Raw genomic sequence first — 16185 nt, 5'->3', positions numbered from 1 at the left:
ACCAAGAAGGGAAATGAGTGTACAGGAAGAGTGCAGAGGAAGGATTTGAGTCTGAAAGAAGCCGGGACGGAGCGAAAAGAAGCAGAGAAGAGACAAAGGAGGAGAGAATGGCAGCTCTTCAGCTCTCAGAGGAAAGGAACGGAACAGAGAGGAAGTTTCGGAAGAGGGGAGAAGAAGAGGGAGATCCATTTCAGAGATGGATTGGACTGCTGTATACTTCCTGTAGCTACAGCCAGTTCCAACCCCAAGAAGCTTTGTCCTAGTTCTTCTGGTCATCCAGCTAATCCTTCTGCAGTAAGAGAGAGGGTGTTTGCCATTAGATTACATTCATCGGTGGAATTTGGAGAGGAAAACTGGGCCTTGGCTCTCCTCATTCCCTATCTCTCCACCACCCAGAGTCATATTGCTGTGCACAGTGTGGAGAGTGTGTGTTTGTGTGTGTGCGTGTGTTGCCTTGAACCCCTGAGAAGGGTATAGCCTGATGCATACGGATCATATCCCCTTGAACCTCAATGGCTTGGAACTTTAGACGCTCAAGACATTGATTCCTCGAAGTGTAGATTCTGTCCCCTAAAGATGATAATTAGCAAGCCACAATCACTGAAAGTAAACCTATTGGTGATCATCAAATCCAAGAACGCCAAGTCGAGATCTGTGTCCTTGTGGAGAACGATCTTCCCAAGTTGTCCTGGAGAGAACCAACTTCTCAAGGATGGAAGCGCAGAGGTCTGTACAGTTTGAGATGGGTGCTGTGTGCTTGATGTTGCCCAGTCAGTGAAGACGCACAGGTGGATCTTTTCCCCGGCTGCCCCAACTGGCTCTGTACTGTGGACTATAGCGTGACGCATCGCTCTCCCAATGAATCTTGGGGCTTCCCGTTCGTCCTCGTCGCCAAGTCACCACCCGATGCGTCCTCGGTTGGCAAGTAAACTTCAGGGATCTTCATCAGCGCTCCATCCTTGGCTGTCTTTTGTTTTGGAACTGTATTTCTGCTGTCGGTACACCATTACGTCAAATGTGTCAAAGAGGACACAAGAACGCACGAGAACGCATATTGAGAAAGACCCAAAATCTGTGTCAGTAGCAGGGATGGGGTTCACACCTGTGAGGATGTAGACAAGTTCCTAATCATCTTGATGTGTTCAGTAGATACTAAGAAAAGGTTCATTTCAGTGTTCAAACTCAATGGGAAACCATTTTTAACATCATATGCAATGTATAGGATAGCTCATTTATAGAACAGTAAAACTAAAATGCTTTGAGTAATATTTGTTGTTAACTTTGCCCATCTGACCCTGAAAACATTGCATATATTGAAGGCAAAGGCTATGTTCACTGAGAATGAGAATTTGTCAGCATTCCCATGACAATGAGTAAGGTACTGAGTACTGAGGCAGCGGTAGCATGGAGAACACTGTTAGTTCACACAACAAGGCAGATGAGGAAAGGCCCAGTCATGTCTAAGGCTGGCGAAACCACTTCCTCCAGGATATGTGTTTGTCCTTCTTGACAACCATTATGTCACATGCAGTCAATGCGTTAATACCCAGTGTAAATGTGTTTGAACAAAGTCCTAAACTTGGTCCAGAACAAACAGTGGAACAAACAATCAATTTTAATAGTTCACACCAGGGTGTACACAGGTTGTTTGATTTGGGGTAGAAGAGTCTAGGGTAAAATAACTTTCTATGAACTTTGGGTTCCCACTGGTCATGGAATTTCTGGAATACCTGGAATTTAACAGAATGTATTTTCCAACTTATTTCACACATTCATTACATTAGAAGCTGGTTTTCAGCCCAACTGGAGTGGAAACCAGACTGAAAAACAACATTAACAAACCAGGAAGGAAAGAGCATTTTGATTTTCTCTCAGTGGACTTTTCTGGACTTTTCTAGACTCTGACTTTGTATGTACTGAAGACAGAGCTGCTCATCTCTATACTGCAAAGACGATCTCTCACCCTCAGCATCTCAGTGCAAACCATGGGAAATCAAAGGAAACATGAAATGGTATTGATGGTTTTGTTGTGAAGGTCTTCAGTTCTCTATTAATATCAATGATTCTTCGCAGGATAGTGTTTCAAGCAAAATTGAGGATATTTAGTTTGGTTTCATTGATGTTTTGGTTCTATACTCTTAATTACTTGACTGTGAAATGACACAATGGTTTGAGGTTAAAGCACACAGCACCAACCATATTTAATGAACTTTTAAAAAACGGCAACTTCCCTGTTTTGCACAGTATAGTTTATATTTTATATTTGTGTACAGAAGAATCTTAATTCTTATAGAACTACATTAAAATGCAAAAAGGCTGGAGGCAGCATCTGAAAACAGAGTGTGGTGATGTTTATCGATTGCGGACTTGGTGTGTTTTTTACACTTGTTCCATTTTGGCCAGTATTAGTTAACATTTTGTATGCAAATTAACACTCCTAACTAAACTCAGGCCAGTTTGAAATAAAAGAATCTCAGACTACCTTGGGAGTTCGAATGGCTTGGTGTTGCACTTCATTTGCACATTGCGAATATGAAGCCCTGTCAATTCATTTGCAATAAATATCTTGCAAAAAATATATATATATATTGTATCATTTACATGTCGAGTCGTGAGTAGGTCCTTATATCACACCAACAACAACAAAGAACACCTTGTGATTTTTGAATAATATTTGAATAATTACAAAATACAATAAGAACATAGTGGTAATTTGTTGAGGGAGTTGTATTATTCATTGGAATGAATGATGTACATCAGCCTCAAAAGTGTCATTTCACAAACCAAGTAGTGAGATTTTGGAGCAAAAATAACAATGACATTAAATATTTAAGGAGCTCAATATAAAGGGTTAATGTATCGACACATTGAATAGACATTTTAGAGCTGCTTCAGCCGACTGTAAATATTACACAGGAAAATACTGATAATCGTGACTCAAGGAAATAGGTTCAAGTGTGTGTGTCAAGCATGCATTATGTACTATTTGGAGGCAGAGTACTTGTTGGGACAGTTTGTCCTAAATATTCAAAGCCATCTGCTTTTCTGACTTCTGAATTTTTCTAAACGTGTGGCACACTGAATCATTTTCTAAACCTTGTTCCCTGGACTAGAGCTTCAGCCAAATACTTGAACCTTAGCTGGACAGGGAGGCAGCGGGGGGTTTTAGAATTATAAGAGAGTTTCAGAGTACGAGGGTGGAGTCAGAGGGGGGAACAAATGGATTAAGAGTTATGGTGCATGAACCTTTATCATGTGTAGGTACACCATGGGCTGCACAAAAACTTTCTACTGTTGTTTCTTAGTGCAGTTCTGAAGCAACTGCATGTTGTTTGTAAAGGAAGTGATACACTTCCATAGACTTTGAATGTCATTTTATTTGCATAATAGACAAAAACAGACAGTATATTATCTATATTGCTATGCTTTATGAATGCCTACTTCCTAAAGAGTATTTTTTTCCCCCCAATTTTCCAACCCTTGCAAGCCTACTTGAAAGGATGAATGCTTGTTGCCATCGGGGGCCTTGCAAGCAGAACATATCTTTAGCATGAGTGCATGTTTTCCACGCCTTGTAACAAAGTATAACCAGCCAGCTTTGATGTCGGAGGACTGTTTTGCCTTTTCATGTTTGAGCTTTTTTCAACCCAAAAGACAGAGCTGTTCAAGTTTAAGTTTGACGATAAGAGCCACCAAGAACGCTTTTTTAGTTTTGACAATGTGTATGTGTCGATGTTTCAATCTACAGTTTAGTCCAAGGGGCTGAATTCAATTTTCCACATGACATCTTTGACAGTATTTATTTGCACATAGGCTAGTCATCTTCAAGTGTATGACATATTTTGATTGTATCTAACACGGTTGGTACAGTATACCGCATACCCAAAGTTAGTTCTAACAAGATTGTTTCGCATATTGAGATGTTTGTTGAATAGATGATAGGATGTTTTTTCAATGTAATTTCCCATAATACAGAGGTATGCAGATTGCACATGTTTCACTGTGGTAGGTCTCGATGAGTTTTGGTCATTTAATGTCCATTACCTGAGGTCAGTTACTGTAATAGCAGGGAGTTTACAGGACGGTGCATATTTTTCTGGTATCAAACCTACTGTCCAACTGTTCAACTTTTGATTTCTTTACCCAGAAATCATTTAAGGTGATGTCAGTAAACTAATGCCACGTTCACGTCCCATCGAAAGAAGTGACTTGAACGGGTTTAACTCGTTCATGTGTTTAACTCGCGTGAAACAACTCTGCTGATCATTTTGCTAAGTGTGAAGGGTTTCTGAATGAGGTAATGTGTATGTTTCAATGAGGTTGTAAATGCTCTTCTAGTTCCAGATACTATACTTTTGAAATTGCTGCAAATAAAGGTATGTTTAAGTCTATCTTTTTGCCGTATTGTACTTTCAGCTGTTAAAATTACATTCGGTATTGCTTAGCATAGAACTAGCATAGAAGTCATTTGTGATCAAGGTTCTTAAACTTGGGACAATCTGCAAAGAGGAAAGATGATCAGCAAACATTATCTTTTAAGATACAATTGAATCTTTTTTGCATTTAACTGCTAACTTGTTGCTTCTATTGTGTAATGGTATTTGTTTGTTTTATTCCTTTTACAGCACTTTGTAACATTAAGAAAAGTACTATACAAACATTATTAATACTATTATTAGTAGTATTATGGATTATTAAAAAAAATCAACCAAAGACACAAGACACCACAATACATTGAACCACTGAATCATTTCCTGATATGTACTTGTTTGGACAGTATTTCTGGAGTTACCTCAGTCCCCACATCCCCCATATTAACGACACATATCATTTGATGAAATTTCAAGAAAGAATATTTATTTAAACACTAAATGATCCAGAACTTTAAGTAGTCTTGTGTTGTAGTGCAATAAAAGTGTAAAAACTCTGGTTTAATGGGTTTTCATTTCAGTCCTCGAGGCAATAAAACAGACATTTTAAAGGGTGTGTAGAGTTTTGATATCCACTGTATATGTTACTTTCACATACAAGCTTATATTTCTCTTTAAAGCAATATTCCACTTAGTTTTAACATGGCTTATTCGGCGCTTGACCACCATGAAAACCAGAATATAAACTACTCACCAAGATCGGATGCAGCTGGACAAGTTTGTAGCCTTCAGATTTTTACTTCCCATTCATTTGAATGAGGCCATGAAAAAATAGACTGAAAACTGACATTTAACGCTACTGTGATTTTCAATGGACTGTTGGTCCACTGGGTCCAACAGTTTAGAACATAATTTCACCAAATAGCATTTTTATTGATTGAAGAGAACATAGCGGAGGAATACCAATTAGGAGAGATAGCTCCTGTTTGGGGGACCGGATCTACTTTTATTTTTAAATACAAATTTTAGTGTAAAGCAAGAATAGAAATGCAAAATGAGTACGGACCCAGGATGCTTTGTTGTCTTAAAAGCGGGATCTGTTGTTGAATATTAATAAGAGACCTGACACGAAGCTGCCTTATGAGGACTGTCAGGCCATTATGGATGCCATTTACTGTCACCCATGGGAGCCACAAACTACGGCTGTTTGCCAGCTACTCCGCCCCCATCGCTAACAAGAGGAAGGCATTCACTCACAGTTCTGCAGGCGCGTCTGAAGAAAGGCCGCGGAGAGTTTCTCACTTCACGCTGCCAAACTGACGGTCATTCATGGCAAAGAAAAACTTCTGCTTGAATCCCCTGCTGATCCCCTGCTGATCTACAGCGATCTGAACAAGTGAACTGGATTGGCTTGATCCACAATGACTGTGCTGCCTCCTGCTTCACTGCACACACACGCACACACACACACACACACTCCCACACACATTTTTGTATGACTATACTTATGAGAACCCTCCACTGACTGCATTCATACACTAACCCCTAATCCTATCCTTAACATTTACCCTAACCTCAACTTAATCCTAATTTTAACCCTAATCTTAACCAAAGTAGGTTTAGTAGAATTCAATGCAATGCACTTCATAGGGTAAAAGAATTGCTATTTTAAATGAAAGTAAATCGACAAACAGACGAAAACAACAAATAGTACAAATATTTTGGTAAATTAATGCAAAGTTAATGAGGAAAAAAGGAATGCATCTCGAATAAAGCAAGACTAAAAAGGTAGGTCTTCAGATTTTGTTTAAAAATGTCAACAGATGTAGCAGTCCTAAGATCAAAAATTTTACCTTAACCCTATCTTTTAGCAAAATTTTTACAGTTTTTCACAATTGTTTCGTGGTGGAGGAACATAATCTTCACATTATTCGTGTCCACAACACGTAATCAACGTTGCAGAGTTTGTGTGCATTTCACAAAATTTTGTAGAATGCTTTATTTTCCGGGTCCGCACTTTCCTAATAATTTCCTAGAAATGAACTGTTAATTTCTTAGGAAGTTTCCTGGAAAGAACCATGAAATTCTGTTCTAATTATAGGGAAAGAGGTAGAGGTTCAAATGGTTCAATTTCTTCTGTTGTTTCCAAGACAGAACTATGAAATTATGTAGCAGCAGAGGTGGAAAGTAAGTAAGTACATTTACCTGAATACTGTACTTAAGTACAATTTTGAGGTACTTGTACTTTACTTGAGTATTTCCATTTTATGCTACTTTATACTTCTACTCCACTACATTTCAGAGGGAAATATTGTACTTTTTACTCCACTACCTTTATTTGATAACTTAAGTTACTAGTTACTTTGCAGATTCAGATTATTAATACAAAATATAATCAACTAATAAATTGGGAAGTATTATTATAGATTACTGTAAGCTACCCAGCAGTACATTAAGTAGTGGAAATCAGCCCCACCTTTTCCATCTGCAACATTAAAGTGATGCTTACACATTAATGCATCAATAATTATAATTCAATAATATAATATATACTGTATTATTCTGAAATGGGCCATTCTGCATAATGAGTACTTTTACTTTTGTTGCTTTAAGTACATTTTGATGCTAATACTTTTGTACTGTATTTTGAATGCAGGACTTGGTGGTATTTCTACTTCTACTTAAGTAAAAGATCTGAGTACTTCTTCCACCACTGTGTAGTAGTTATATAGGAAATTAGGAATTTACTAAAATTTATTAAGAATTCAACAAATAACTATATTATATAATTACATGAATAATGACTTCTGATAATTGACCTCTTGACTCCACCAGACTGCTTGCATTTTATTTATAACTATTACATCATTTCATTGTTCTTTCCAGGAAACTTCTGAAGAAATCAACAGTTCCTTTCTTGGAAGTCTGTTGGAGCACGTTAAGCGTTCAACAATGAACACGTTCATTAGTGTGTATTTGTGTTAGGACCGGTTCTTGGGAGATGGAAATTCATATTTGTGTAGTGTTGACTTTGATTGGAATTTGGCTTTGGTTGCTTTGGTGAACTGAATCAAATCACTCTTCAAAGACTCCTTGAAGACTTGTGGTGCTTTCCAGTGCTTTTGGTTGGAAATAATAGCATAATGGACGCTGTTACAAAAGCATTTTTTTTTATGGCTGTTTTATTTCTGAAGTCAAGCGGCATAGGGCTACATTCATTTATTTATTTTCTCTACCCGCTTATTCATTATCAGGATGGCCAGGGGCTGGATGCAATGCATGCTGGGAGAAGTATAAGTCAAGTACGAGTCAATTTACATGGGTACAGTGTTAATTCTTCTGAGCCATCTGAAATAGATATATTCGTTTTTCCTATTTATTTTCAAAAAATAAACATATAAGATGTATAATCACATAGCATACAAAATTTAAAAAAAGAAAACAAATACCTGTGTTTGAAGTCATACTTCTTGAAAATTGTACACTTTTACACAAAGACTTCAAACTAGTGTTTTTCTGTTGTATACACAATAAATTGAAATTCAGAGGCACCAAATTATACGAGTCAGAGTTCTGAAGGCCACACATAAGTCATCATTCTTCAACAAAAGCATAATTTGCGTTCAGTCCCCCTTGATTTAGGTGACCATAAGTATTGGGACAATAAACTTTAAGTAAATTTGAAAAAAGTAAATAACTTTAAGTAAATAAAATATGGGCCTGAGTTCTGAGTTTAAAGTCAGAACTCAGAATTCTGACTTTATTCTCAGAATTTTGACTTTAAACTCAAATAAATGTTTCACATGTTGATTGACTGATTTTCTTTTCTTTTCGTGTCATGCACACAAAGTGCCCGACCCTCATGGGTTTACAAGACACCAAAGTTACAGTTGCAGTGGTCACACATTTCATTTCATTACAAAATTACAGATTATTATTAAATATTCTGCCTTCTCTCCCAAGCTTGGCAAATAAAATCTGATACAAAAAAGATTCCCTTCTTGAAGCACAACTCAAGTTTTTCATAATCACCCAGTCCAAAGAAATCAACATAAATAGAGGACATTTTATTAAATAGTACATCCCTTACGTCCTCGTAGACAGGACAGTAAAACCAAAAAATTATTCTCATTCTCAATTTCACCTAACTCACACAACAAACAGAGTCTGTCCTCTGGAGTGACATTAAACCTGCTGGTCTCTAGGGCTAATGCTAATGTTCCTGAATGTAACTGTGCACATAGGGATCTGTGTCTTTTGTTTAAATTATACTTCACATAAGGTTCTACACTGTAGCTACTCTTTATGAGACAAACATGTGGCCCTAATCCTCTTCCATACTTTCAGTTGTTGCTTGTCGGTTGGCTTTTTCCGCTTTCAGTCTCCTATGAAACAAGTGAAATGCGTGATCAGTAGGGTTCAGATCTGATGACTGACTTTTAAAATCTTCCACTTTTGCTTTCTGATGAACTCCTGTGTCAAGTGTGTAGCATGATTTAGGTCATTGTCCTGCTGCAAAATGAACTGCCCAAGCCATGACCCCTCCTCCACCATGATTTATGGTCATTGGCTCCACACTTCAGACTTTCTATTTCCATCACTTTGTCAGATTTTGGTCTCGCCTGTCCATAAAACCTTGTTCCAAAGCTGCTGTGGCTCATCTTGGTATTTCTTTTGCAAATTCCGATCTGGCCTGTGTGTTCTTGCTGCTTTATTATGATAGTCTAGAGCAGCGGTTCTCAACGTGGGGTCCAGGGGACCACCAGGGGTCTATGAGGGGGTTCCATGAATTGTTAAACTTCAGGATTATTTCATTTACAAGAAGTTAACACAATTAGAGAATGTAGAAGAATGACTGTTTTGATCATAGTTTCACTGTTATCTCTCTACCTACAATACAGATAGTCATGGAATTCTGACAAAATCATATCAAACAATAAAAATATTCTCAGATTTGGGTCAGAGAGAAAATATCTCATTAAATGGGGGTCCGTGGTTCTAATGTGGACTACACTAGGGGTCCTTGATATGAAAAAGGTTGAGAATCACTGGTCTAGAGTAGAGATAGTCCAGTTTCAAAACATCACCAAGCAACCAAGTTCTAGACCTTCACAGATCATTTGCATGCCAAAATAATGCAGCATGAAACACCTGTAAAGCCATATGTCCCAATACTTACATTGCATTTATGCCTTTTTTATTCTTAATTTTATACAGTGCTGTCATACATTTTTATTTTATTTATAAAGCGCAACAAATTAGGCTTGAATAGACACCAGTTGTTCTCATGTACATGAAATTTACCCATTATTATAAGTATTATAATATGTGTTTAAAATTATATTATTATATTCGTAATAGACCATATAAATAAATACATTAGTAGATTTGTAATGGGCCAAATAAATAAATAAATACAGTTTTGTTTTTTTTTTTTTACATTTATTTATAACAGTAGTACATTTTTTTTTCAATCTTTATTGAAAAAACATTCAAATATACAAACAGTGCAGACGTGCTCAGCAAAGTAGTATACAAAGAAACAAAAATATGAATTTAAATACACAAATAAAAGTAATAATAATTATTTACCCCCCCAAAAAAAACAAAAAAACAGAGTTGGGATAAATAAACTTCCTTAATATAAAATTATGATTAAAACAACAACAACAAAAAACAAACATGTTTAACAGTATTACATTATTTCAGTGCTGTGGCAGAGCGTGACGTCAGCGCTGCCAGCGTGGAACGCACGTCGCGCGCCCGTCCAGGAAGTAAACTGTCAGCAGTGCGAGACAGGGGAAACAAGTGACGTTAGCCAGCAGATATCGGTCAAAATTAGCCTTTTTTTTAACGCCGTTTCCAGAGGCCGTCTGCGGGGGAACAGGCGGTGTTTCCTCGCCTCAAATTTTCCGCACCACGTCCTAAAGCGGACACGGTCACGTTGTCATTCGGTTGCGTTCAAGGTAAGAGGATATCGGTCAGCTGGGTTCGTGCTATACAGATAGATAACCTGTTCGTTGCTAGCTAGCTCCCAGTCATCTTTTTGACAGCTAACAGCCGAACACTGTAGTTATTTAGCGGTATGTATGCGTGTATACTTCAAGTGGAAGGAGCCGTATGTCGCTATATGAAAAGCGTATTTCCAGTATGACGGTGCAGCTGCTCTAGCTAGATCAATACCTTGTCACCGTTGAAAGACAGCTGCTGGCATTGCAGTCATGCCAAGCAAGGAGGGGGAAGGAGACAGATAAGACTAGGTCATTTTACTGTATCCATACACTCTGTTTCTCTCCTCCACTAGAAACATAGAACCAGTGCAGCTGTCAAATTGGTACTATGTCTGACACTAGCTACATAGATATAAGCTGTTGGTCAGTAGTGACACATTAACATACTGCACGTAGCGGTGGAATAAGAAGAGAAAAGCAATGGAGTAATGTTAATGGACTCAATTCTTGTCAACGTAGTACAAATTTATGGGATTCAAAAAATAATGCTGTTCACGTAATACATTCAAAATTATGGAAGCCCATTTCCGCCAGTGTGATGAAAAAAAAAGATCCTGTAAGTCATTATAATGAGAAACTTTCTCATTATTTTGAGATACTTAGTCATTATTTTGAGAACGTTTCTCATTATTTTTAGATACTAAGTCATTATTTTGAGAGTTTCTCATTATTTTAAGATACTAAGGCATTTTTTTTAGAAAGTTTCTCATTATTTTGAGATACTAACTCATTATTTTGAGATACTAAGGCATTATTTTGAGATACTTTGAGATACTAACTCATTATTTTGAGATACTAACTCATTATTTTGAGAAAGTTTCTCATAATGATTTACATGACCGTTTTTTTCAATCACACTGGCGGAAATGGGCTTCCATACAAAATGAACGTTGTAAAATGTAGCTAATAACTTTTCCTGTTAATAATTATTACATTATTGGGTTTTATTACGTTACTGAGAAGGCAGAAATGTTCAGTTTTCAAAAATGGAATAGCTGAACTGATAATGCAAGTCGTAATGCAACTGTCAGCCATTCCCAAATTTGGTGTTAACTATGGTGCAGCATCTGATAAAAGGTGGAATACATATGGAAGAGGTGTTTAGTGATCCTTGCAACCTGCTTACTGATCCAAAAAAAAGCCAACCTTCTAGTTAATGTAATAAACCCAGTAATGTGATAGTTATTACATTAACAGGAAAAAGTTTTTACGTGAACAGTAAAACACTAATGGGAAATGTATTGTGTTAACAGGTTTATTACAACATTAACTGCAAACTGTTACCACGTCAATAGGAGGTTATTATATTAACAGGTATAACATGCCATTAGGACAAAGTGTAGGCAGCCTAACTGTTTTTAAAGCTTCATACTACTGTCTTTATAGGCGTCTTTGCACTCCGGTTGTCCAAAGTAAACATACCATGATGAGCAAATGCAGTCTCCACACCCTTTTAAATTCTCTAGGTTTTTTTTTTTTTTTTTTTTTTTTTTTTTTTTTTTAGCCTTGAGGCCCGACTTAAAAACCCATTAAATCAGGCTTTTCAAGGTAAAAGCTTCAAGTTAAAAACAAAAGGCTACTTATTTCTAACAATGGAAAACTAAAACACCTTTGCTGCTAACTCTGCACACCATTTATAACTGAGATTTTTACTAATCACATTCCAAAAAGAAAACAAGCACAAAGCTAATCTAGCTTCATTTGAAATCAGTTGAAGCGATTCTAATTAGATCCATTAAAACTGAGAGTTCCTTAAAATTGCAATGGGATGGAGCCAAAGCAGAATACGGGCCAGAAAGTGAGTTTTGAAAGCCAGAAATCTCAGCACCTGCTGAAGTAATCCTTGAGTCACTGGTGTTGATTGATCAATAACTCTCAAACCTGTGGATAGGCCTATATTATGTTCATTTTGTGCTGTGGGAGAGCAAAAAAAAAATCTATTGCTCCGTGTCAGAGAGGAGCCTTTTTTTAACATTATTTTGCTGGTTACTATATCCAAATGAAAGTGAAGTTGTATTTAATGGGTTTTCATTTCAGGCCTTAAGGCAAAAAAAACAAAACAAAACAACAACTGTGTGTACTTTTGATACCCACTGGAATTGTCTCAATGTGTATCACAGTCATACTGTCCTGAGGTGATCTATTGAGCTCGGGCTAGCTAGTAGAAAATCCAGTTTGACGAAAGCAGGTTTCCTCACATTTCTGGTCAAGGTATCCATGTTACGAGCTCATGGCAACTTCAATATTGAACATTGTTTTTTTATCATGAGAGGTTCACATTGTTTGTGTGTTTTTTTTACATGTGTGTGTCCATGTTCTGACCCTGAAACACACACACCGTAGATGATGGTGGACTCCACAATGGCTCAAGTGGGCAAGAATCTGAGTGAAGCCATGAGGATCCTGGGGGACGGACAGAGGTAAACTCATAGACTCCCTGGGAAACCCTATCTCTCTCTGTCGGTCTCCTTTCTCTCCCCTCTCCTTTTCTTCAAACCCTCACGCTCTTATCGGTTTCATTTCCCACCACACATGAACGCGTGCAAGTCAGGTGTCCGACTTCCCAACTAAAAAAAAAAAAACAGTACACCTGATGTTGAATGCAACATTATGTAATGCTCCTAATATACCAAGTAAGAACATCTTGTGATTTGCTGGGTTTTTGTTGTTTTTAATCTTTCTAGAGAGTTGGAGGCAGGGACAGAGAGGCGGCGCTACAGCAGAACCAGCATCCCTGGACCCCTGCAGGGAGAGTAAGACACACACACACACACACACACACACACACACACACCCAATCTATAGCCCTATATGCGTGGGATGAAGGTGTTTTCCCTCCTAGTTAATTTAGAGCAGTTATTTAAAACCCTGGAGTGGTTTCCCCCTTAGTTGGGTTCGTTTGGTAATATGAGAATGCAGCGATTGAATTGAGAACTTGCTGAGTGGGAGGTTTCCGGCTAAGATTTTCTTTGTCTGTTCAGCCACGGTGGCTCTCACTGCTCATGCTAACTATCCAGTTCTTCTGCTATTTATTCCAAACAGTAACAGGAAATGTAAAACGCATCACTTCTTGTGTACCCGAGGATTTTTCACAGGAAAAACCTACGTGACACCGGGGTGTTTAGAAGTGCAAATCTGTCACGAAAGCTTTCATGAACTGGCTATAGGTTGAATCACTGTTGTGTTGTCTGAATCAGTGATTGAGAATAGCACAACAGACATTTATCTGTATGAAAATGTTGCCAAATATTATTGCAAATTAAAAATATTCCCAATTTTTTAACTTGCAGGAGTAGATTAGTTTTAGTAAGGTTAGTAATAGGGCTGAACGATTTTGAAAAAATATCTAATTGTGATTATTTTGACTGATATTGCAATTGCGATATGATTTGCGATATTAGAGGGAATGATAATTTTTACATCATTATTCTCATTTTCATTGAAAAAACGTATTAAAATGATTATGGTGTGATTTTTGCGGGGATCTGTACCAAACAAAGATGTTTTCTTCAGTCTGTAGAATATGATGTGTAGGCCAGGACATCTCTGCAGCACCACAATATTTACTTTAAAATGATATTTTGACACATTTCGCCTTTAACAAATATTGCACCTCCTGCGATTTGAAAATTGCAGTAGGCCATATTGCGAATTCGATAAATTTCGATTAATTGTTCAGCCCTAGTTAGTAATTTAAATCCTTGGTTAATACAATTACACTTCCGCAGACTGGATACCTTTTATATCTTTGTGACATTGTGATGAACATCAAATAATGTTATTTTTAAAATGGACGTATAACATTTTGGAAAAGCACTAATCAACGGTGCTGTCTTTGCCCCTCCGCTGCAGTGGCCAGGATGTTGCTAGTATACTACACCTAGTCCACAACCTCATCCATGAAGAGGAGGAGGAAGAGGAGGACAGGCCAAGCCAGCGGTAAGCGTCTAACGTTTCAGTTCCAAGTTCCAAGAAAGAAGGGGACGGAGAATTCGGAGGCTCACTGCAGAGATACATCATTTGCTGAGGAACTTATCACAGATATCGTTGTAGTGTGAACGCTTGAGCAACAATGTATCTTTATAGTTATTGTTCTAGATGTGAATGGGGCCTTTAGGGTGAGGTTGGGGTAAGAATAAAGGAAGAGCATGAGGATTGAATGGAGTTAATGGACGGTCCTCACAGGTGAACTACAAGCATGTGTTGTGATGTCTTCAGCAGGATGCAGAATGTGGGTGAACAGGGTCACATGGCGTTGCTGGGTCACAGCCTGGCGGCCTACATCTCGGTGTTGGACCGAGACAGACTCCGGAAGCTGACCACCCGCATCCTGTCTGACACCACACTGTGGCTCTGCAGACTCTTCAGGTAGGCCTGTGGGAGTGGTTTTCACAATAACCATGGAGGCTAAAGATGTCCTGAAATGGCCACCGTACCCCAGAGCAGCTCATTGTTTTATCTGAAACTCCAAACTGTGCAAACAATATGCAAAATCTAAATCAAACAATCTAATGTTGTAAAATGGCATGACTTACCTTATCAGGAAACCAGAGAGCTTGAAATGAATCTTCTACTAGCTAGCAGAATGTTTCCACACGCAATTACAGTTGTAGAGAAATGTGAAAAAGAAAAAGAAATCTTCCAGGGCAACTGCAATGAAAACTAGCTGCAGTAACTTATGATTCATCAACTGGCCTATGGAGGTTTCTACCTTAGGCATTTGAGACATAGCAGTTCAACGAGGACCTAATGAAAATACTACAGTCTCTTAGGCACATCAGCACATGGAGATACCGTATACTAGCACAATACAATCTGAATCTCTAAAATAGTATATGTACTGTGTACAGTATATGCCAGTTTCTGTGTGGCTGAGCCAGGGTTTTAAAGTGTGATACTTTCAACTGTGGAGAGCTACTTGGAGATTAAGTAATTAACAGGTCAGCTACAGAAGCCATTTTCTCATCATTGGAGAGCTAATCTAAACGCTGTGCGTCTGTGCTCATGCTTCGTGGTTTTCAACTTTCAATACTTGTAATGCTTCCCAACAAAATTCAAATGATTATGACAAGCGCTACTCATTGTTTGAGTAAAGTGCCACTGAGTCCGGCACAATTTTGTTTAGTTGCACATGGCACCTGTGCTTGTTAGTGCTTCCCTCCCTTACCTGCCATCTTGTCTTTTTCACTGCTTTAGTACTGCCTTTCATAAGATTACATCGTTTTGATGAGTTAGCATAGCTAGCTAGCAAGTGCTAAGTAAGTTGCATTAAAAGAAAATAAACAATAAAATAACTTAAGAGCTTACCATCGACCCCAACAATGGATGCAGCCGTTCTCCAAGCATCATTTTACAGAAGTTTATTCCTGTAGTCTTTCCATTAAAAGTTGGGAAGTGACGGCTGTAATTGAATTCTCGTCCATTTCGCACTTGCCAGGCAGAACTATTGTTCATGAAACAAAATCACATAGGTAGGGGAACAAGGAAGTGCAGAAATCCGATTTGCCGTTGATAGCCGATGACAATGAAAAGTTCAGCTGTGGCCAACTTTTCTCAGCCAACAAGCTTATTGAGCGTCCACACATCGTCCGAGTTCCCCCGGTCTCTCAGCTCTATAGGAAATGAATGGGGAGCGTATCTATGTTTCCAGGGTCCTATGTTCCCCAGTTCTACATATGTGCTCTCCCAGGGTCCTATGTTCCCAGGGTCCTATGTTTAACCCTAACCCTAACCTGGGTAGCTGTGGTAAAAAGCCCCTCTGTTCTGTGAAACAGTTGTGGTCAGAGCTCTGGGTAAACATCTAC

General features: G+C 38.2%; 1 protein-coding gene across 1 annotated transcript in view; it reads left to right on the top strand.

The window, feature by feature from the left end:
• Positions 1-10169: 10169 nt before the first annotated feature.
• Positions 10170-16185, top strand: part of pdxdc1 (pyridoxal-dependent decarboxylase domain containing 1) — a 41748-nt gene continuing 35732 nt past the window's right edge. Inside the window, exons 1-5 of the mRNA XM_071519089.1 lie at positions 10170-10336; positions 12725-12801; positions 13066-13134; positions 14234-14320; positions 14603-14749. Of these exons, the coding sequence (XP_071375190.1) occupies positions 12725-12801; positions 13066-13134; positions 14234-14320; positions 14603-14749 (380 nt within the window). The 5' untranslated portion in view covers positions 10170-10336. The remainder of the gene's footprint in view (positions 10337-12724; positions 12802-13065; positions 13135-14233; positions 14321-14602; positions 14750-16185) is intronic.

Source organism: Centroberyx affinis, unplaced genomic scaffold (assembly GCF_046629955.1).
Source record: "Centroberyx affinis isolate AG114_WGS23_722 - 3 ecotype Tasmania unplaced genomic scaffold, CSIRO-AGI_Caff_v1 ptg000656l_1, whole genome shotgun sequence".
NCBI classification, from domain to species: Eukaryota; Metazoa; Chordata; class Actinopteri; order Beryciformes; family Berycidae; genus Centroberyx; species Centroberyx affinis.
The sequence above is the reverse complement of the archived record's forward strand: the minus strand, read 5'-3'. Positions and strand labels throughout refer to the sequence as shown.